Genomic DNA, 21,174 nt, shown 5'->3' on the forward strand with positions numbered 1-21,174 from the left:
GGGCTTGGTCTGTTGTAGTTGAGTGCCAGCCTGGCAGGTTGAAAGGAAGCACGCGTCAATGTCTGCATGAGCACTACCAAAAGCATTCCATCAGTTTCCTGCTTTTCCGCTGAAGAGCTTTTAACTAATGAAAGTCAAGTTTTGCAGACAGGAGGCTGTACGTTGATTGTAGCCAGGCTGAAATATCTCCTTCGGAAGCATATGCAGTCCCATCCAAACATTAGTGTCATCAGCCCCCTTGAATTCAGTTTTAATGACTGAGGACCCCACTTGTATCCAAATCCATGACTTGTCCTTACCACAGCTGGGGATAGAGCTCAGGACAAAGAAGGTTCTAAACGCCAGGTTATTCTCTGTCCCTCACGCTGCTGTCTGTCTGCAGAGCACCACAGCACCAGCAGAAGAACCTCCTCTGGCTCGCTCTCTTCCTCCAGAGGCTAAAGAGGAGGCAAAGGACAACTTACCTGCACGTGCTGTCAGTCCAGGGCCGGAGCATCTGGAACCAGTAAGTGGCAGCTTTGGTTGGTACAGTGCCAAGCTTTGGTGCAGCGCAGAGCTGCAGGTCTGTGATCAGGCAGCACTTGCCCTTTGTGGCTGAAGATGCTGAGGGCTGGAGTGCTGCCATGACCTGGCTCTTCAGCCCGTCCACTGACAGGTGGGAAACGGGATCTGAACTTCCACACGCAGGCATCATTTTCCTGGCATTGTGACAGGCACTGTGAACTTCCCTTGGTGTCAGATAAGCGGCAGCAGGATGTCCTTTAGTGCTACTGGTGTGAAAGTGAGCCCCTTTGTGCACAGTGTCTGTGCAGGCTCCTGTTGTCAGCGCACAGAGTGGTCCCAAGGCGCAGTTCACAGCCTTGTGGGGTAGGGAGGAGGCACCGTTGCCTGCAGGGACCTGCCCCTCTCCCTGCCCTAGCTAGGCAGCCACAGTCACTGCTTCCAGGACAGCCTTAACCTTGACATGACCCAAGTTTGCTGAGAAGAATCCTGAGCAGCTGTGCATGGCAGAGACAAGGTCTGTCTCTGAAGGTCTGCAATGCAGTTCCTCTTGGCTGCTCTGTAAGGCCTGAAATCCTGAGGGGAAGCCAGTTGACCACAGGCAAGCAGGGAAATGTTCCTTGCTTCTCTTCAGACGCTTACAGAACAAGCCAAGGCTTAGTCGCTTACCCACATCAACACCCCCACACACCAGCTTTTGTCTTCACGTGAGCTGTGTCTCTGCTTCTCAAAGCTCTCAGGAGCCAACATCCCTACTCCCTACTGTTTGTTTGTGCTTTTTCCCTGCCCATTCCTTGCAGGCCCCAGCAGGAGAGATTCTTGCCAGTCAGGACTGCTGGGCCCAGGCAGGAGAGGCGGAGCAGCAGGAGAGCATGGATAGAGTGTGCGAAGCCCGGGATTTCAGGTGTGTGCTAAGCTTTCTCACTATCTCTGGGCAGGGGTGGGCATTGCTGGGCTTTAGGAGTCCCCGTGTCAAAGAACAAATTGGCTTCTCATCATTTGACTTGCTCAGCACAGTCGGGGTAGGGCAGCCCGTGGGCAGGTCCGGCTGCTGAGCCACCTAGAGCATTGCTGCCTCCTGGGACTGGCTCCTGGAACCTTGACAAAAAGCACTGAGAACTGGACCAGAGTAAAAGCAGGGGAGGTCCAGGCTGGGCTTGAGGGCAGCAAAGGCAATTGAACTGCAAAGGCAATCGTGCAGCAGAAGAAGCACCTCAGAGAGCTTGTGCAGATCCCAGCCCTGGAAATTTGGAAGCCCCAGCTGGATAGAGCCTTGAGCAGCCTGTCCAGATGCCATAGCTGACACCAAGTGCTTGGAGCTGAAGACTGGGCTAGAGGCTTCCTGGGGTCCCTGCCAGCCTAAACCATCTTGGGATCTCTTCATTATTGGATTGCAAATGTGTACCCATCTCCTCCTCAAGCTGTAGCTTGCAGGCTCTTTCCTTGTTCCCCTAGTGAAAGCAAGAGTAGTTGTGAGAGCACTCATCTGGACTTGCCAAGCGTGTCTTAGCCAAAGACAACTTTTACAAGTCCAGTATCAGTCCACTGTATCAGAGAGCAGCATAAGACCTAGCAGGCAGGAAGCTGTTAAGCTTTCTGGAAGTACCTGGCTTTTGGCTTCTGGAAGCTGGTTTTACTTTCTCATTGCTACAGACTCTTTCACCTGCACAAATGACAAAGAGACATGCTGGTCTAGGGAGGGCATTGCAGCATTCTCTTGAGGTGGAACTAGAGGGCTGTTGGAAGCCCCTGAGCCTGCCCTATGTGGGACATGGTATGAAGCTGTGGTTTTTGCAAGGAGACTGTGTTGCTATTAAAGGCTTATTTGTCTGTCCCTTGGCGTAGATGGGAGCAGTTGTCTGCCCTTGAGAGAAAGCACCACTCCTCGCTAGCCCGGGCCTTTGAAACGTCAGCAGAGACAGCGGAGGAATTGCAGCCTCACAGGGATCTGCTGAAGGAAGAGGTTCCTCTGGCGGTGCCAAAGGTACGCTCACCTTATTCCTAGGCAGCACTTGTGGGAGAGGGGACTGCCGCCCTAGCAAGACCACCCCAAATGCTGCTGCTGGCAGCAAGCTAAGACCGAGACTGTGTTGTTGTTGTTGTTGTTCCTCTTGGAAAATGGTGCCCCCCTTGCTTCCAGGTTTGCCGCCCACAGGGGCCATCCCCCAGGGTTCTGGAGAGGCTGCTCCAGGAGTCCTCTCGCCAAGGGGACACGCTGTCCCAGGTGTGCAGAGAGGAAACGGTGCTGGCACAAGAGAAGGCTGCCCTGGAAGCCCAGCTGCCAGGCACGGAGCGGAAGCTACGAGGCCTTTCCAAGCAGCTGGTAGAGACCAGGTAAAGGCAGGGAGGAGAATCTGGATGAGGCATTATTGAAGGTCTGTAATTACAAAGGTGGTAAGCGTTCTATCAGGATTGATTGCCTCCTGTGTGCTCTCCGGATGTTTCTCTGACAGAGACGTGGAGAGACATGAGAAAAATGAAATAATGAGAAAAATACCTGAATGTTATTTTTCTGACAGCTCAAGCTCTCAAAGCTCTTCTTGGGAGCCTGCTTGGGACCCTTTGCACATTCCTATGGCAAATGCAACTTGGCACTGAATTGAATACCAGGGAAACCATGCAGATGTTTGCTGAAATGGAAGTTTCTATCTGGTTTTGGTTTCTCCTTCAGTGCACGTGAACATCAATCTTTCCTTGCCAAGTAGTTTACATGGTATTTTCAGAATTCAATGCTCCTATATGTGATTGCTGTGAGTAGGGTGCTGACCCTTTGGTGAAGCTGGAGGGTCATGCTGAAAATCTTGAGAGTCTTCTGAGCTAACTCTGGTGAAGTATGGTGCAGGACCTAGAGCTGCTTACTAGCAGCAGCAGCAGGGAAAGGTCTTGTGAATCTTGACAGTGTCTGGGGATTCTTGCTGAGCACTGATGCTTGCGCCCTTGTCCACCCATCGCTGTAACCCGTCAAGGTGCCTTTGTCTGGTCCCACTTCCTTTTTAAAAAGTGCGCAGACATTTGTGCACTGCTGGCTTAGTTAGCCCTAAATCAAGGTAGCAAGTGCTCTTGTTCATGAACTTCCAGTAACTGAAATGGCAAGATATCTGTCCCTCCTCCCAAGCAGTTCTTGTTCAGATGAAAGCCTTGTTCTGGTTTCCTACTCATGCTGCCAGAAGCCGGAGTTTTCATGCATAGTTCAGTGCATTCCTTTAGTCCCTTTTACTTAGACAGCGTCTGGAAAACAAAGAACCTCTAGGTAGACAATGAATAGCTTTAAACTTTGACAAGTCACCAAGGAACTCACTGTGTTCTGTTGCCCTGCTAAGTGACTTGGAAGTTCTTGATGAACTCAGGGCTGTGAGCAGAGGCTGGGCTTTTGCTCATTGGCCGAGACTTTGTGGGCACAGCCACCCATGTGGTGGATACGTCCCATGTGGGATACGTCAGGCAACAGCAATTTGAGCTTTGGCTGCTGAGATCAAACTCAGCTGGGCTTTCTGTCCTGGGCAAGGTCATGAGGAAAGGCTACCCAATCACCTGGTGGCGCCTGCTTTGCTATTTTGAGTGGCAGAAATAGTCTTGCTGTATCTGAGTTTCCATGTAAGCCATTTTCCATCATCAGGTATAGGGATCTGAAGGTACATCTTACTGGAAAAAGTGCCCCTGGGCGTCAGGAACAATTTCTCTTCATCTTCACAACTTGTAGGTCAGTGAAGGAGAGCCTGCAAAGCAGCCTGCAGGCGGCTCAGCGGCGCATCTCGGAGCTGGAGATGGCCAGGAGCTGTCTGGAAGGCCAAGTTCGCACAGCCACGCAGGCCAAGGAGGTGATACTTGGTGAGAGCCTCGTGCGCTTTGTTTCTGGTGATTGCCCTGCCTAGAGCAATTGCTTTGTAGCCAGCTCTGTCTGCAGCGCTTCTGAGGAGTGAAGGAGCTGGGCGCAGGTCCCTCCTTGCCTGAAACTGAAAGGGCTTAAGGTCAGTAGAGTGCTCTGCTTGGGGAGTCTCTGACTTGCCCTTTGCCATCTTTGCAGAGGATGTGAGGGGCCTTGGTCGTGAGCTGCAAGCTGTAAGATCTCTCAGCAAGCAGCAATGTGAAGAAATGGCCCAACAGCTCCGCAGGATGGAAGAGCAGTACATCAAGGCTCTCAGACTCTGGCAATCTGCTCAGGAAGAAGAAAAAAGGAAGCTCCAGGAAAACTTGGTAAGAAACAATACGCACCTGAAGTTTTCAGGCTAGCTGGGTGGGCAGGCTTAGCAGAAGAGCAGCCTGAGGATGGGACATGGCTGCAAGCATGTGCTGTAGGCTACATGTTGCTGGGCCAGGCAGCAGAGGGCTTCAAGGAATCATACCTGAAGGCCTGTGAAGACGTAGAGGATGGTGCTGGGACAGTAAATGCAGCTACAGCTTCAGGATGGGCAAAAGTCAAGTTCCCCAGGAGGCTGGGTGGTCACCACCCAAGGCATGGCAGCAAAGGAGCAGGATCTTCCCCACAGCCTCGTGCCATGCAGCCAACTGCTGCTGACCTCGCTGCCAACTGCGGTCCCAGCAGCGGGGTTCCCTGCTTTCTGTCCTTCCACAGTGGACGCACATCTTCCCTTTGGGCTTGAAACATATGCCACAGGTCCCTGTTGCTGGCCTGTCTTGTGACTAGGGCGTTGGGGTGCTGGCCCCCTCCTTGTCCTGCAGTCCACCTGCAGCTTTTCCTTGATCAAAAGGCAGAGGAACTTTGAGAAGAGAGGCTCAGAAAATAGGCCGAAATGCTGAGGAGAGAGGGGCCAGGAAACAGGCAGCCATCAGAACAGGGAAGGAAGGTGGCATCTCCTTTCCTTTCACTTGCTGACCCTCCTGCTAAGTTTCTGGTTAAGACAGGAGTGCTGGAGGGCACAAAGACAGTACTGTGAACTCTTCAGGTCGGGGGTTGTGGAAGGGATGAGGCTTCCATTTTTTTCTTTGGAGAGCATAGCTGGGACTTCATCTGGATATGTCTCTTCCCCTCGGCAGGAGAGACAGCTGGAACAACAGCGTTTGGAGGCGCAGCAGCAGCTGGAGGAACAGGCAAACCTCGTGGCAGAGGTACAGGGGGAGCAGGAGAAAAGGCTGCTTGACATGAAGCAGGAAGCTGTCATCATAGAAGCAGAATAAGCAATCATACGAAACAGAGCCAGTCAAAAGGCAAAGAGTGTGAAAAGAGAGTTTGTGTGTTGTATTGGACTCCTGTGAGCTCCTTAATGGCTCTGCTTCTCTGCACAATGTCTGTCTGGGTGGGATTGTGTCTTAGCTAGGCCTTGGTAAACTCAAGAATGAGAACAGAATACTCTTGGAGAGCACGAGCACATCAATGTTGCTTGCCACACAAGTGGTGTGTGGGAAGTTTAACGCGGTCTTCTCTTCCTTTCTGTGCAGCTCCAGCATCAGAAGGCTGCTGTCTTAACCAGAATGCACCAGATGGAGAGCAAGCTAATCCGAAGCCAGCAGCAAGTCAAGCAGCTGAGGCTGGAGCTGAGTAAGGAGCGGGAGAATGGGCAGGTGAGCCTGACCAGCCAGGTAGCAGAGGGAAGGGCAGGAATGGCGCCATGGACTATAGATCTCAGGCGAGGGAAGGCAAGGACTACTGCAGGCACTGGATGCACAGAGGCAGGTGCTAGTAAGATTTTTCCTGACACAATATCAAGGACAAGCTACAGCAAGCTCAGAGGGAGATGAAGGCAATGGAGAAGAGACACAAAGAAGAAATGGAAAGGATGCGCAGGATCCAGCTGCAGTACAGGCTGTGTGAACAAAAGCAGGTGAGTGGAAGAGCAGTAGGCACTGCACTCATGCAACAAGGGGTCTCTCCTCTTCTCACCTTTCCCCTGCACAGCAGCAGGTAGATGGAGGCAATACTCTGTGTTCTCCACGGCAGCTGGTCACAAGGACTCTTACTGGGCCACTGAATCTCAGCGGCTGCCGTGGGCAGCAGGGCTAATGCTTTGGCCAGTGGGCCGGCAATGCTGTGAATGTATTTCTGCTGTCCACAAAGTGCTGGCTTTGTATTTTGAGAGGTCTGTTCAGGTGAACGTGGTGACCCACACAGATTCCGAACAAGTTGTCCCTGTCCATGGTGAATGCAGTGCTGAGAAGAGGGTGAAATTTCAAGTTGCTTTTTCCCTTTCACAGTCTCTACTATGGCTGGCTGTGCCAAGCTGTAGTCTCTGACTGCTTGTTTGGGTTGGATTTGAGGTGGAAGAGTTGACAGCTCAGCTTGCAGCCTTACACCAGTGTTGTTCCAAAGGGCTTCCCTTTGAAATGGGCTGTCTGGGGAATCTCTGCCAGCCACCTTTCTGACACAAATTAATTTCTTGTCCCAGATGGACACAGGCTCTGCAGCAGCGTCCTCCAAAGAAGGAGTCTCCCCTCTGCAGCCTGAAAACTCGAGCATGGACAGTTCATGCTGGTCAAGCCAGGAGAGAGAGAAGCAATGCCTGAAGATGCTGAGTACGTCCTGTGGATTTCCTGTGCAATGGAGCAGTGTGTTGTGTGTGTGCCTCAGCATCAGCTGTACCACATCTTCCTCCTCACCCCAGTGTCACATCGACATTCTGGACTCCCTACAGAAGCCATTGTTGTGCTTGGATGCAGCTGGGGAGCTCGTGGGGCATTCCTTTTGCCTCTGAGGGCAGCTGGGAGTGGGTGGGCTTTGCCTGAGCTTCCCTGTGCGGGAAAGGCAAAAGCAGGGATTGTTTCCCAAACCACAGAAGGCTGTGACCTAGCAAATGACCCAGTGAACACAGTGTGTGTGCTAGTGTGGCCAAAGTGATCAGCACAGTTGGCTTCCTGGATTCCCTTTAGACTCCTGACTTGTCACTGGTCCTTGGAGACCAAATCCTTCTGAGAAGTTGATTGGCTGTGGGGCTGGTTTCATACTGGGGTTGTTTTTAGGACTGGTATTACTTCTACGATTCCTTCTTGGTTGTGATGAGAATTCTACAGTTTGGTTAACCCAACCTCCTTGAAAAGAACATCAGGTACATCTTGAAAAGTCACATCAATGTGGCACGGTCAGACAAAACTGCCCTGCAGGCAATTCTCAGGAGGAAGCCTGCAGCCCCTCTGCAGCACATTCCTCCAGTACGGGGCACTTTGTCACGGTTAATGCCCAGCCAGTGAATACTCTTGGAATACTAAGCATCGGCCTCAATACTCTAGGAAAGCACACCAAGGCCTTGGCGACTCTGCAGTAAAACTCAGCTGGTTCTTTTAACTGGCAAGGGCTGGCAGTGCAGGGCTGTCAGAGAATAACCGGTGAGGTAAAGAGAGCCTGCTTTACTCAGTGTCTGCCATCAACTCTTGGGACAGAGGGTGGATTGATCTACTCCTCCGTGGGTCTGAACTCTGAGACAACCATCTTCTGTCTCGAGTGGTGTCAACAAGCTTGTGATGGAGCTCGGTCTGGCTGTGGCTTCTTCACAGTGGTTGTCAGTGGCCATTCATGGGCTTTGCCAAGCTTTTAGTCATACCTGCCCTGCCGCTGACGGCTGATGTGTCTGCAGAGGCTGGAGCCTTCCTTAGCTGGGAGGTTTCAGCTGCCGCCACGGTGCTGCAGCTTTGCCTGGACTCGTGAAAGGATCAGCACCTCCTTTGGGCAGCTGTGTGTGTCACGGCAGCGCCTGAGGAGCGGCGCTGTCCTTGTGACCCGTCTCGGCCGTGCCTGTTTGGGAAGATGGGGCACGTGGGCCGTGTTCAGGAGGCCGAGCCCAGTGCTGGTGCCTGCTGCCCCCCAGGCTGAAGACAAGGAGTTGTAGTTCTTCACTAAATGGGAATGGGCAAAGTCATCTTTGGAACTTAGGCTGCTCATAAAGGAAGAGAGTCCTAATTCTTACAGCCATTGTTCTTGGTGATGGCATGAGCTGCTGTTCTCTAAAACTGGCAAGGCATTCTTTAGGCAAACTGCTGGGAGGTAGAGAAGTGCCCTCCTCTCCTGGAATTCACTTTGCAATATTCTTTCTGCTCTGCAAAAAGCAGCTGTTGATAAAAATTCACCCCAGATCCCAGGGGGCATTTAAACTCTGAAAGTATGAAACCTTTTGTGGAATCTCACAAGAGAGTGTTTCTCCCCAAGAAAAGGAAGGGTCATGATTTTTCAGCCCTCCTTCCCTTTGTAGATTGCAATCACTTGCCTTGGTGCCTGTTCCTTTCTGATCTCTGTGTGCTCTGAAGGTTTCTCCCTGGGCTTAGTTTGCTCTCAAGGTAAACCTGCAAAGGAGTATGGAGAATCAGACTGTGTGCAGGCCGTGTGTGTTTCAGAGCTGCCTGGCTTGCTGGGGCTGCTGCTGTTGTTGTTCTTGTTGATGTCACTGTAAGGCAACCGACCATGAATTGCTCAGAGCCTCACAGAGTGGAGCTGAGTTTCAGAGCTCCTAGAAGTCAGTCTCTCTCTTTTGAAGTTTGCTTCTTGCATTTTGTTTCTTTCAGGGAGCATTGTGAGCATGGCAGATCCAGCAGAGAAATACACTGGCTGGCAACATATTGGCAGTGGGTGAGTGCAGCCACACTTCCTTCTACACAACTATGGGCCAGGTATTTTGGTGGTGCAGTATCAAGTGGGAAGTCAGGCAAGCTGCAAGCATCTTCAGAGCCCGGCTTTAGATTGTCCCTGTCTCAGTACTGATCACATGGCATCATCAAAGATAACTGGATGGTGCCAAAGTCTTGCCTGCTTTAGGGAGCAGCACCTGGAAGCCCTCCTGTCCCTCAAGCGTGTGGCACCAGTTTGCTTGTTTTCCTAGGAAACTTGGTTTTGTATGAGTCAAAGTAAGATGGCCACACTAAGGAAGGAAGCAAAACCTGAGAGAGAGCTTCCCTCCTGATAGCTGTCAGATAACAGCTGTTTTCTTTCCAAAATCTTGCTGAAAACAATATTCAGGGGTCAGGACACTAAGAAGGGCTGTGTGGTGTTGCCTGAGTTTAACGGATAGAATCAAGAGAGAGGTGAGAAGGCCCAACAGGCCTACGTGTTTCATTGCCTGGAAAGGCACGCCACACGCACAGACACAGAAAGGAAAAGGCAAAGAAAACCCCCACATCCATATTCTAGTGTGTACTTTGGAGATTTGTAGCAGCCCTTTTTTTTCCTGTTGGACGCCTCTTTTCTCTTGCACACGCTGCACGGCAGAGGGCTGCTGGGCTGCTGTGCCATTGGCTGAAGAGTAGATGACCTCTGGTGTTTTAGAGATGCTTCAGGCAGCAGAGAGCTCCCTCCTGGGCTGCCTTTTGCTTCTCAGCACTGAACAGCTTCTCTGTTCTCACCGCTGTCTTTTTTGTAGGGCTTTTGGCACCGTTTCTAAGGCCTTGAATGCTGCCAGGGGACAACAGGTAAGTGCCAACAGCCCATGCAGATTTTGCATCTCATTTCCCCTGGGATGGGATCTGTGGCCAGAGCTTTGGGCCGCCTGTCTTTGCTACAAAGGCTGTCCCGCAGAAGCAGGCTGCAAAATGCATCTTGGACAGGCTTTGTCCTTCTTACCTAGCTGAATGGATGCAAGGACAGCAGTGGTGTTTTTCTGAGGACACACTGGCTTGGATTTACTGGCTAAATATGCATAGATTAGCTGATGGCAACAGCCCTCATTTTTGGACCAATTCCTCTTAAGCCCAGGTTCAGACACAGATAGGATTTCCCATTGTTTTCCATCACGTGGTGCAGTTTGAAAATATAATGCAAGACCTAAAGAAGGAAAGATCTCGTCTGGAGTGCAGTTTGGCATTTCAGTCCTAGGTAACCTGGTACACACCCCCACACATATACATACACACACACACAGACAAAGACATCAGTGTGAAGAAGTTGATGAAGAGCTTTGAATAATACAACCTTGTGTTGGTCCTGTGTCAGTGACATGCCATTACAGAGCTGCTGCTTGTACTGAACAGACACGATGGTGTGTCTTGGAGAGTCCCACTGTTCTTTGGGGCTAAAAGTTCAGAGTCCTGAATTCTCATTGGTGGCTCTCAGCAAATACTACTCCATTGTCCTGGAGTAGTTCCTGATCCACCTGCAGTGCTGCGCTCAAGAACTGCACTTGGAGGCACTGCACTACAAGGCATTCTGTAAGCCCTAAAGCCCATTTCAACCTGGTGTGTATCCATAATGTACCACAGAAAGGATTCTTCGTTTTTAAACCCACTACATAATTACAAGTCTAGAGCGTGGTGAAGAACGTTCTTCAGAGATGCAAAATCCAAACTGAAGAAGTTGGGATGTGCTAGAATTGCAACTTTGCTTTGAGTCGCCTTGGAGTTCTTTTCTGGACAGCATTTTCTCCCTAATGTCTGTCTGTATTTACTTTGGCGCACAGTCAAGAATGGCAGCAGTTTCTGAAGTGCTGGTCAAAGCCCCTAGAAATGCTAACGTGTTATCTGCGGTTTCAATTTCTTTTCACAGCAGCAACATTGCTTTTGGCTAGCAAAAGGTGTGTAAGCGATAAACAAAGTCTATTTGAGAAGTCTGTGGGTGCAGAGAGTGTTGTTAGCATTTTGTGGTTGATGGTTTGGATTCCCTTTTTACCCAGGTGACAAGGCATCCAGGCTCATGAGAGCACGGGAGAAAGAGGCTCATGTAATGTGTGCTCCTAACAGCTTTCAACATCATTGTAGGTGGCCATAAAAGAACTTAATCTCCAGCACCAGGGTGTCGAGGAAGTGTTAAAAGAAATCCTGGTCTTGAAAGAAAAAAGACACCCCAATATTGTCACCTACCTACAAAGGTAAATAGTTCTGGTGTTGTTCTGGGAATGTTCGTTTGCATACATGCAAGGCACAGATTGCAAAGCTCTTTCCTCACTGGCTGAAAAGCGATCTTTCTATTGCAGCAATCCACTCCTGTAAGAGACGTGGGAGGAGATTGCATTTTGTCCCCAGGAATGGTTCCTGGCATAAAGAGCTTGGAGACTGTTCTTAGAAATCTGGCTCTCTTACTAAGCCAGCAGCCTGTATGTTCACTGGCTGCATGTTCTTTTGCTGTTTTGGGGCATGAATTTTTCCAAGTGTCAGAGGAGAAGTGCTGGCAAAGCATCACAGCAATGATTTGCCTTGCCATGTTCCCACTCTTTTCCATTGCTATGCATGCCAAAAGACTAGACTAGGAGACACAGAATTTGCCAGGTTTGAAATTGGTTTTCCTGTTTTTGACTGTTCTTTATTCAAGAATTCCCAAAGGGTGTCCGCAGTGCTGCACACCCACTTGCCCAAGGCAAAAGCTCTGAACACTTGTGTCTCCTTGTTGCTGGAATTAAGGGTGCAATTTGTGTATGAAGATGATGAAGCAGCTGCTGGGATGTGTCTGCTTCCAGATTTATCTTTGCCTCCCAAAACAGCCTTTTTTGCCTGCTTGCCACCTGAACCATCTCCTTTTTTGTGGACGTGTCTTCCCCATTTAGACAGCACAGATTGCAAGCACTGGATAGCCTAGGTGGAGCGTGTCTTCATTTCATTCCATCTTCATTTAGCAGTGACCTGGAAGCAAAACTCAACTGTAGGCTTTTCTTCCGTACGGCAATTTAGCTTTGCACATTCAGCTCCACGCTGTTGTTTTCCTCTTCCAGCTACCTTGTCAATGGGGCTGTCCTGCTGGTGCTGGAGTACATGGACGGAGGCTCTTTAGCTGAGGTTGTCAGAAAGAAAAGGATGGATGTAGGACACATAGCAACAGTCTGTCGCGAGGTAAGGAATCCTGCTTGTGCTTGGGATGGCTTGGATGGGCTTGTCCTTTGAAAGCTTTGCTGAGTGATTCCATGTTCAGAGCTTTTTTTCTGTCTTGCTCTTATGCTTCAGAGAAGCAAGAGCATCTGGACGGAACTGTCTGCCAGTGTCCCTGCCCTTACTATAGTCTGTTCTTTACGCTTCTCTACCATTGTTGAACTCTCTGTCTCCTTTTCCTTTGTATTTTCTCTTCTGTGCTTTGCCTCTCCAAGCCTTTGCCCACAATCTTTCTGCACTGACTTCTTTGCCTGTAAATGCAAAGGTGTCCGAGTTTGAGACCAACGGCAAAGCCAAAGGGAGACTCATCTCTCACAGGTCTCAGCTTCAAGGGATGGCATGGCACCCCCATGGTGCTTGCTGCTGAAAACTGACTCATCAGCTACTTCCAAATCTGCTGTGGAGGCAGCCATCGGACGCTTGTCCTCCAGTCTCCCGCCTGACAGTGATCCCCTTGGTACCTAAGGCAGGGACTTTTCCTCTTTTGGAAAACCCTCCTTTGTCCTTGGGATGGGGAGAACATATCCACCGGAGCAGCAGTATTGTGACTGGCTTTGCAGGGGACAGACTCCTGCAACGACTGATGTTTGCCCCTCAGAAACAAAGATGCCTTCCCTTGGAAAGATCCTGCTCTCCTGGGGTTGCAGCAGCAAGCTCTTCCTCTTGCCAGCACTCAGTGTTCCTGTGGGATCCGTGAATCTTCATGAGCAGTTTCCTTTTGTGTGTGATGAATTCAGATCAGGCTAACTTTTGGCCTCCTGTTTCTTTTTTCTCTCTCAGTGCCTGCAAGGCCTGGCTTTCCTTCATGCCAACCAGGTGATCCACAGGGACATCAAAAGTGCCAACATCCTTCTGAGCCGGGATGGCGCCGTCAAGTTGGGTGAGTGTTCTTGGTCAGGCGCAGCACTCCGGGGAGGAGCTGGGCTGGGGCTGCTTTTGTTTGGCTGCCAGGTGCCAGCAGTGGAGCTGCTGAGAGTGCACGGAGCACTGCTGCGAGCTCAGGGTGCGGCTGGAAGGTGCTGAGTGGGGCTGAGAGGCACAAGGTGTCAAGAGTAACTTTGGTTTGTGTGTGCTCCTTCCAAAGGGAGAGAGTTACAGTGTAAACCTTCATGTGAATGAGGAAAAGCCAAGGTGGGAATCGTGGCAGGTTTGTTAAGGGGACAACTCTCAATTTTCTTGGCTGCAGTCCTGAGGAAAGAGAGCACAGCTGCTTTTCCAGCAAGATTGAGCACTGCATTGTGAGACTTGGAGTGAGAAACCCTTTTCCTTGGTTTCCTCTTTGAAGCAGTGTTTGTTTTTCTCCTCAGCTGATTTTGGCCTCTGTACTTGGCTCACCCCTGAGCACAGTAAACGGAAGTCCGTGGTCGGCACCCCTCGCTGGATGGCACCCGAGGTGGTGAGAGGAGAGCCATACGGCCCCAAAGTGGACATCTGGTCCCTTGGCATCGTGGGAATACACATGGCCAAAAGAGAGACTCCTTACATTCGTCTAAACAGTGCCAGGGTAAGGTGCAAGTACGCTCAGGTACCGGTGTCCTTCTGGTCTGTCTCCATTAGACAAAATCCCATGCCCACAGCTTCAACTGGTTCCACCAAGGCCCACTTTGAAAAAAGGTCCCTGGGGCTCTCATGAGCTGTCAAGGCAAGGCCTCTTGCAGGTTGCAATAACTGGGGCTGCACCAGAGCCTTTTGTCTTTTGGGAGAGCAGGCTCATCTCTAATGGTCTGCTAGGCAAAAAATTGCCACTGCAGACTGGAGCTTGAAATACGGCGTCTAGGTGAGCACTTAAGGATATGGAAGAAACAGGAAGGCTCTCATGTTTCCTTTCCTTCAGGCTATGTATCTGATAAGCACGCAGGGGGCACCAGATGTGCACACGCTCAGGCTGCCCGCTGCCTTGCGTGACTTTCTGGGCTGCTGCCTGCAGATGGATGTGGACAGGCGAGGCTCTGCCAAGGAACTTCTGCAGGTACGATGCAAAGCGGCTGCAGGCCCACCAGCTCTTCCCTCGCACAAACTCCAGGACATCAGATGGGCCCCCTGTAGTGATCTCTGCTCTGGGTGCTTTTCAAATGGAAACCAAGTGGGATCCAAGACTGACTGAGGTTAGATGGGACCAGTGAAGGTCATCTAGTCCAAACTGCCTGCCACTGGCAAGGACATGCTCAAGGAGATCAGGTTGCTCAGAGCCCCATCCAACCTGACCTTGAATGTTGCCAGGGGTGGAGCACCTGCCAGCTCTCTGGGCAGCCTGTGCCCCTGTTTCAGCACTCCCCTGGAAAACAGTTTCCACCTTCAGAGCCAATCTGAATCCACTCTCTTTGAGCTTAAAAGCAGTCCCCTTTGTCCTCTTGCAATTGGCCCTGCTAACAGATGTGTCCCTATCTTTCTTCTAAGCCCCTTCCAAGATTGAAAGGTCTCCTTGGGGCTTGCCCTTCTGCAGGCTAAACAAGCCCAAGTGTCTTAGGTAATCCTCAGAGGAGAGCTCGCAACTTGTGGTCATTTCTGAGGCCCCCTTTTGCTCTTGGCTGCTGTGTTCAGGTTTAGCTGCTAGCCAAGGCAGTGAACTATTGCAGTGCTGGGGGTGGAGGCCTGCAGTGGGGCTTGAAGAACTCAAGGAAAGCAGTCCCTGCCAAGCGGTTCTACACTGGTCTGTGGCAAGGCAAGGGCTGTGTGGAGCTGCCTGTGAGCCTCAGAGCGCACCCAGCTTGTCCCTCCTGGCCCACTCTTAGAGGTTCCTGCCAGCCAAACAGGGACAGCTGAGCAGGATTTGTGCCAGCCCCATGTGCTGCCTGGCCCGGTCAAGTAGATGAGAACCTCTGCGGCTTTGCTGCCAGGTTTTGTGGCAGACAGGGAGCTGGTGAGTGGGCCACTTCCTTGGCTGTCCCAGCTGTGAAGGAAGATGCCAGCCAGCACAGGAGGGGAAGGGCATGCCAAGGAAGACATTGCTCTGCCTGCAAGCCAGAGCTGAGTCCATCTGCGCTCTGCCGTTTGTGTCTGTCTGTGTTTCTGGGTGCTAGAGGAATCCAGCTTGACCCTGATAGAAGCTCAGTTTGGAAAAGGATGCTTTCCTTTCTCCTTTGGCTCTTTACTTTCAATTTCTTTTGTTTTTTCCCTTTGGACAGCATCCATTTCTCAAATTAGCGGAGCCTCTCTTCAGCCTCTTCTGGCAGCCTGATTGCTGTCATCCCTGCAGCAAAGTAGTGCAGGCAGCACAAGGACACCTCATGAGTTGGAGAAAAGAGCCTCTGAGGACAGGAAGAAATCTTGAGGAGAGAGGGGCCAGGAAACAGGCAGCCATCAGAGCGGGAAAGGAAAGGTGGCATCTCCTTTTCTCCCACTTGCTCATCCTCCTTCTAAATTTCTGCTTAGGACAGCATTGCTGGGGGTCACAAAGTCACTATTAATGTCACTACTGTGGTCTCACACAGACATTTTGGACTCCTTACAGAAGCCGTTGTTGTGCAGCCAGGGAGCTCCTGGGGCATTCCTTTTGCCTCTGAGGGCAGCTGGGAGTGGGTGAGCTTTGCCTGAGCTTCCCTGTGCAGGAAAGGCAAAAGCAGGGATGATTTCCCAAACCACAGAAGGCTGTGACCTAGCAAATGACCCGGTGAACACAGTGTGTGTGCTAGTGTGGCCAAAGTGATCAGCACAGTTGGCTTCCTGGATTCCCTTTCAAATTCTCCAGCCATTGGAGACAAAATCCTTCAGAGAAATTGGCTGTGGGGCTGCTTTCATACTGGTGTTGTTTTTATGATTGGTAGTACTTGTACTATTCCTTCTACAGATCACATGGGCCCCTGCCATGTAAGTCTCCACTCCAGGTGCTTTTCAAATTAAAACAAAGGAAAGCTGCAGTGAAGCAATTGAGGAAGAGGAGATGACCAGGAGCAGTTCGGGATTTCCTTCTCCAATGCCAGCTTGGAGATGGACTCAGAATAAAAATCCTAGAAACCCCCAAGCTCTGTTGGAGGGGTTTGGATTGCCCCCTTGGTCACCTTATCTGTTGCGGTGTGCGTTTCCCAGGATGCGCACGCCAGCATTGGGGTGCGTCACATTTCCCCCCGGGGAGACTCTTTCTCCCCGCTCAGGAACTCCAATGGTCTCAGCGGTTGCTTTTGGGGTGCAGAGATGAAGCAGAGGCGAGACGGGTCTTGGGGTAAACTGAGGAGATTTATTAAAGGTACAACTGAAGAATAAAAACTAAAAGCTGAACCCCAAGGACCGGGAGCACATGTCTTGCCGTGGATTTTATAGACAGGGCAATACAAAGCAAACAACCAATGAGAATGCACTCAGGGAGGAGTCCAAGGCAGAGATACAGAACTAAATCCAATGGGAATAGCAAAAGCAGTGTAACGATACAAAACAGCAAATGATATATTGAGCGAGGGAAGATTGGCAAGGAAAATTCTAACAACAGAGGCAGGGATACAGAGAATTGACACACAATGGCATGTATAATTTAAATCATAACACACAAATGAAATAGAAAGCTAGCCTGAAAACTCAAAGCAAAAACCCACACCACAACACATCATTGCAGCATGTTTTGCCTAACAAACTAGAACAAGCTAAACTGAGTCACTCCTTTTTCACCAAAATGCTGGGGCCTTGGTAAGACTTTTCAGATTAACTCCAGCACAAGCCTCTAATATCATTTCTATATGCCCTGACTGCCAGTATTGCTCCCTTCCTAATGTGAACACAGGGGTCATTCCAAGAGGTCTACAAAGCCTACAGATTTGGCAAACAGATGTGACACACATTCCTGAATCTGGCCGCTTGAAATTTGTGCATGCTTCTACTGATGCCTTTTCAGGTGCTCTGTTTGCCTCAGCTCCCACGGGAGAGACAGGGAGAGACACTTGATGTCATTTTGCTGCTGCCTTTGCCTCCTTAGGAATTCCACAACAGATTAAGACAGATAATGGCCCACATACATTTCCTGTAGAACTGCAAACTTCTTCTCCTTATGGGCTATCACTCACCAAAGGGGCATACCTCACTCACCCACAGGACAATCAATTATAGAACGGACCCGGCGCCCATGGCGTTCTCAAACGTCTTCTGGTACAACAAAAGGGGGGAGCTGGGGACACTCCTGCTGAAAGATTATGCAAAGACCTGTATGTTTTTAATGTCTTGAATTGTTCAGTGGCAGACTTAAATCCCCTCAAGTTATTGAACTTGCTACTGTTGTCAGAGCTTTTCAAAATTTTTCTGTTCTTTTTAATCTAGTAAGAGATTCAGTTTATGTTGCAAAATTGTGAGGCCTCAGCCCTGAAAAAAAGTGTAAAAAACCTGGAAACAGATGATAGATTTGAATTGCTGAATAAACGCCTAAGAAGCTAAAGACTCCATAAATAGATTAGAATTTTAGTTAAAACAAGCTTATATGTATTAAGCATTATATTATGTATTGTTATAATTATTCCTTATATTTTACTGTGTATTTAAACTAAAAGTAAAATTTGGATCTTGGCTAGATAACCTGTTTAGTGGCTAAGGTCTGACATCTTGGCTAAAAGACTTTCTTAGGATAGGAATGCATGTAATGATTGTAATAATAATTGTATTAGTTATGATACCTTGCTTGCTTCAATGTGTGCAGAGATTAATTAATAAAGCCATCAAGGGGGTGTTCTTGGTTGATACAGAAGGGGGAGATCTAGGAATACACAAGACAGAGAGTCAAACAGACTTGATTAGCATAGCTGGTTTGATAACCAAGGTGCCATGGCAGGAACCAACAGAACTGTGAAAATTACAGGAGATGGGATTACACCTGCTTACGGGAAGAGAGAAGATTTAATCAACTTCTGCAAGCAAAGGATTGTTGTAAAATGCGTGAGTTTTCTGTGTGTGATTTTAAATCTGATTATTGTAGTAAAAATTATTAACCTGTTTGAAATAGTATATAAGCTTTTGGGAAACCTGAGTAAAATCGAACTCTGATCACCGAATCAGTCTTCCTGTCTCTCAGTCATCCCCAATAATTAGCAGAGTAAAGTAACATTTCACTGAGCACAACTAGAGAAGTGAACTGAGAGAAGGGAACTGAGACACTTTTATGTATCAGGATTTTTATTCTGTAATACTCTGCATCACTTACATGTGTAAGAGAGAAGAACGGTACCGACCAGTAAAACTGGTCCTAGAGAAAAAGGTCCCTTTTAACTTTTTCTTTCAGATGAACTGCTTGTCCTCAGTTTTCCCAGGGAACATCCTACAGACTTTCTGCAGTGCATGATGCTGGCTTACAGTTTGCTTCCAGGGAATAAGGAAAACCACTCTGGCAATTCTTGACAGCAGGGACATATCTTTTTGTTTGGTGGGACCTATAGATATGTCGTCTCCAACCTTTTTGATTTGCTATCCCTTCCTTATGTTGCTAAAAAAAGCCCACAGAAGGGTTTACATTAGATCTTCCAGCAACTTTGGGCAAAATAATATTATTTTGGATATGAGCAGTTATGAGAGCCCAGAGGACAGATTACATATTTCCTGCTGGTCTGGTGGGGCAAGAGCCTTCTGGTGTCTCAATCTATTTGTGTTAACCCCTTTCAACATGCTGACTGCCACCAGCAGCAAGCCCATTTGTGCTAAGGAACAGACAGAAAAGACTTGAAGGGGAACTGCCAATATTTTGTCAGCATGACCATCCATTTTGCCATCCTTTAAAGTCTTCAAAAGGCATATGCCAACTTTTCTCCTGTTGTGATTATTGCAATGCCAGAGACTATGACAGTGGCAACATCAGCTACCTGAAAGGCGGTTGTAGCCAGCTGGAGCTTGGCCTCTTCTCCGAGGCAGTGACAGGACAAGCGCACACAGCCTCAAGCTGCACCTGCAGACATTCAGGTTTGGATGGCAGGAAGAATTTCTTCCTCAGAAGGGTTGTCAAGCATTGCAATGGGCTTCCCAGGGCACTGGTGGAGTCACCATCCCTGGAAGTGTTCAAGAAACAACTGGATGTGGCTGTGGTTTAGTTGACAAGTTGGTGATCAGTCAAAGGTTGGACTCAACAATCTTGGAGATCTTTTCCAAACTTAATGATTCTCTGGTTTTCTAATTCTTTGATTCCAGAAGTAGGTTTCTCTGTGTCTGGACTATCAAAACCTAATCCACCGCACCAAGTGCAGTTATTTTCAGCTTGTACAATATCCCTGTGCATGTGGGGTGTGTGCTTAAAAAGAAAACATTCCTCTCTCACTCACTTTGAGCAAGGAATTTGTTTCCATTCCTTGTGCATTCCTACAGAGGCATGAAATCCAAAGTGCACCTGACCCTTTTTTGATTCCAACAATCCATTTTATATTCTGAACTTGCTAATTCATTTAGTCAGTACACTTTCCCTATCACATCCTTTTTGCTCTACTGCTATCAGTGCTGTTCTGTCAAGTGATGAATCTTTCTCTGCTGTCCAGGAAGTCAGAATGAATTCCAGAGACCCAAACAGGGTATTAGTTTGTCATGACTTCAGTAAGCCCTCTTAGCTGCCTGTGGCATTAGGTCTCTTCACCAGATCGAAGCTGTGGTGCTTCAGAATGCTTTCATGAAGGACTGAGGTGAAATGGTGAGAAATATTCTTTTTGCGATGCGCTGTGGCTGTGTCTTTCCACGTTTATGTTTGTATGTGTGCATGGGCAAAGGTGGCACAACAACCCTGGGAATTTTTTGGCATGTGGACATTCTGGTCCTGGACTATCAATTGCCTGCTCATTTTGTCCTGTCTGATTTGAGACTTGCACACAAAATGTCACTTTTTAATTTAAGTAGTAAGTTAGTGCAAGTATTTTCCTTTTGTTTCTTAAATTACCTTTTCAGTAGAATAAAAGTATTACAGACCAAGCAATACAGTCTGAGGAGCACAAAAATAATTTGCAAATGGAATCTCAGATGGGTTGAAGAAACCTGTTAGAAAAGTAGCTGCCTAACTGAATAAACAAAATTAAATCAGAAAAGATTTTGGCTTGCATGTTGGGTTGGGCCTTAATGACAGATTCTCCACACAGAGAGTTAAGTTGAACTCTGGTTGTTTTCATTTTGGCAGATATTGGCCTATTTCCGTTCTTTCCCAGCCACTTTTAAGCCACTGAATTCCTCCCGCACCTTGGCTTCCCACTCCAGCTGCTGGTGATGGGAGCAGTAGGGAGGGATAGCACAGCTGCATGAGCTGCAGGGCCACATGTGCCAGGAAAAGGCCAGACAGCAGTGCTGGGGAACTGCAGCCCTGCTCCGGGCTGCTGCATGTTTGTACACACATGGCAGACATAGGAGTGAGGTTTAGCTGGAACAATGAACCAAGAAGCAAATATTACTGTATGCCATCTCTCAAACCATTGATTGCTATCTCAGCTGGGTGCTCATACCAAGCTTTCCTTTTACCTTATCTCATAAAAAGCACCAAGCTTGCTTGGCACGTGGGATTTTGACATGGAAAATTTTACGTCTGTGGGAATAGAAATTCAGCATGCAAACCCCCTCATAGATCTGCTCTGCAGCAAGGAGCTGACACTGTTAATCCCCCTGGAACACATGTGGTGTACTAAATTTTTACGGTTGATGTTGGTGTTTGGTGTGACAGCTAGCATTGATGAGTGAAAATAGAGCACTAGTGATGAAAAAAGTGGCTGGGGAAACCACGGTAACCTACTCCTCACACACAAAATCTGTCGTGACGGGACTGTCCGTGCGTGAGGCACAGCGCCGGGGCATGTAGAAGAATTTTTAGAAGAGCGAGGTCATGATTTATTGATAGGGGGTTTGAACAATCCCTGCTACCAGGGAACAGTATGAGAGTCTGTACTGTTCCTGTGCTGGTCTTGTAAACCTTGAATTAGTAAGAAAGTAGCAATTGTAATAATTTAGTGTGCCTTTGCACGGATGCTTCCTCACGGATGCTGAATACGTGTAACAACTTGCTAGGCCTTCTCATGGATG

General features: G+C 48.9%; 2 protein-coding genes across 2 annotated transcripts; both read left to right on the forward strand.

Moving 5' to 3' along the window:
• Positions 1–66: 66 nt before the first annotated feature.
• Positions 67–9,062, forward strand: LOC134564533 (ciliary rootlet coiled-coil protein 2-like). The gene is made up of 10 exons (XM_063423428.1): positions 67–505; positions 1,302–1,405; positions 2,347–2,485; positions 2,642–2,835; positions 4,202–4,329; positions 4,526–4,695; positions 5,497–5,568; positions 5,899–6,021; positions 6,843–6,969; positions 8,947–9,062. Exons 1-10 carry the CDS (start codon positions 254–256, stop codon positions 9,012–9,014), a joined length of 1,377 nt encoding a protein of 458 aa, XP_063279498.1. The 5' UTR covers positions 67–253; the 3' UTR covers positions 9,015–9,062.
• LOC134564534 (serine/threonine-protein kinase PAK 3-like) lies at positions 9,043–18,237 on the forward strand. The gene is made up of 9 exons (XM_063423429.1): positions 9,043–9,086; positions 9,798–9,846; positions 11,128–11,237; positions 12,075–12,192; positions 13,009–13,108; positions 13,536–13,732; positions 14,063–14,197; positions 15,354–15,547; positions 16,016–18,237. Exons 1-9 carry the CDS (start codon positions 9,043–9,045, stop codon positions 16,110–16,112), a joined length of 1,044 nt encoding a protein of 347 aa, XP_063279499.1. The 3' UTR covers positions 16,113–18,237.
• Positions 18,238–21,174: the final 2,937 nt, after the last annotated feature.

This window comes from Prinia subflava, chromosome Z (assembly GCF_021018805.1).
Source record: "Prinia subflava isolate CZ2003 ecotype Zambia chromosome Z, Cam_Psub_1.2, whole genome shotgun sequence".
NCBI classification, from domain to species: Eukaryota; Metazoa; Chordata; class Aves; order Passeriformes; family Cisticolidae; genus Prinia; species Prinia subflava.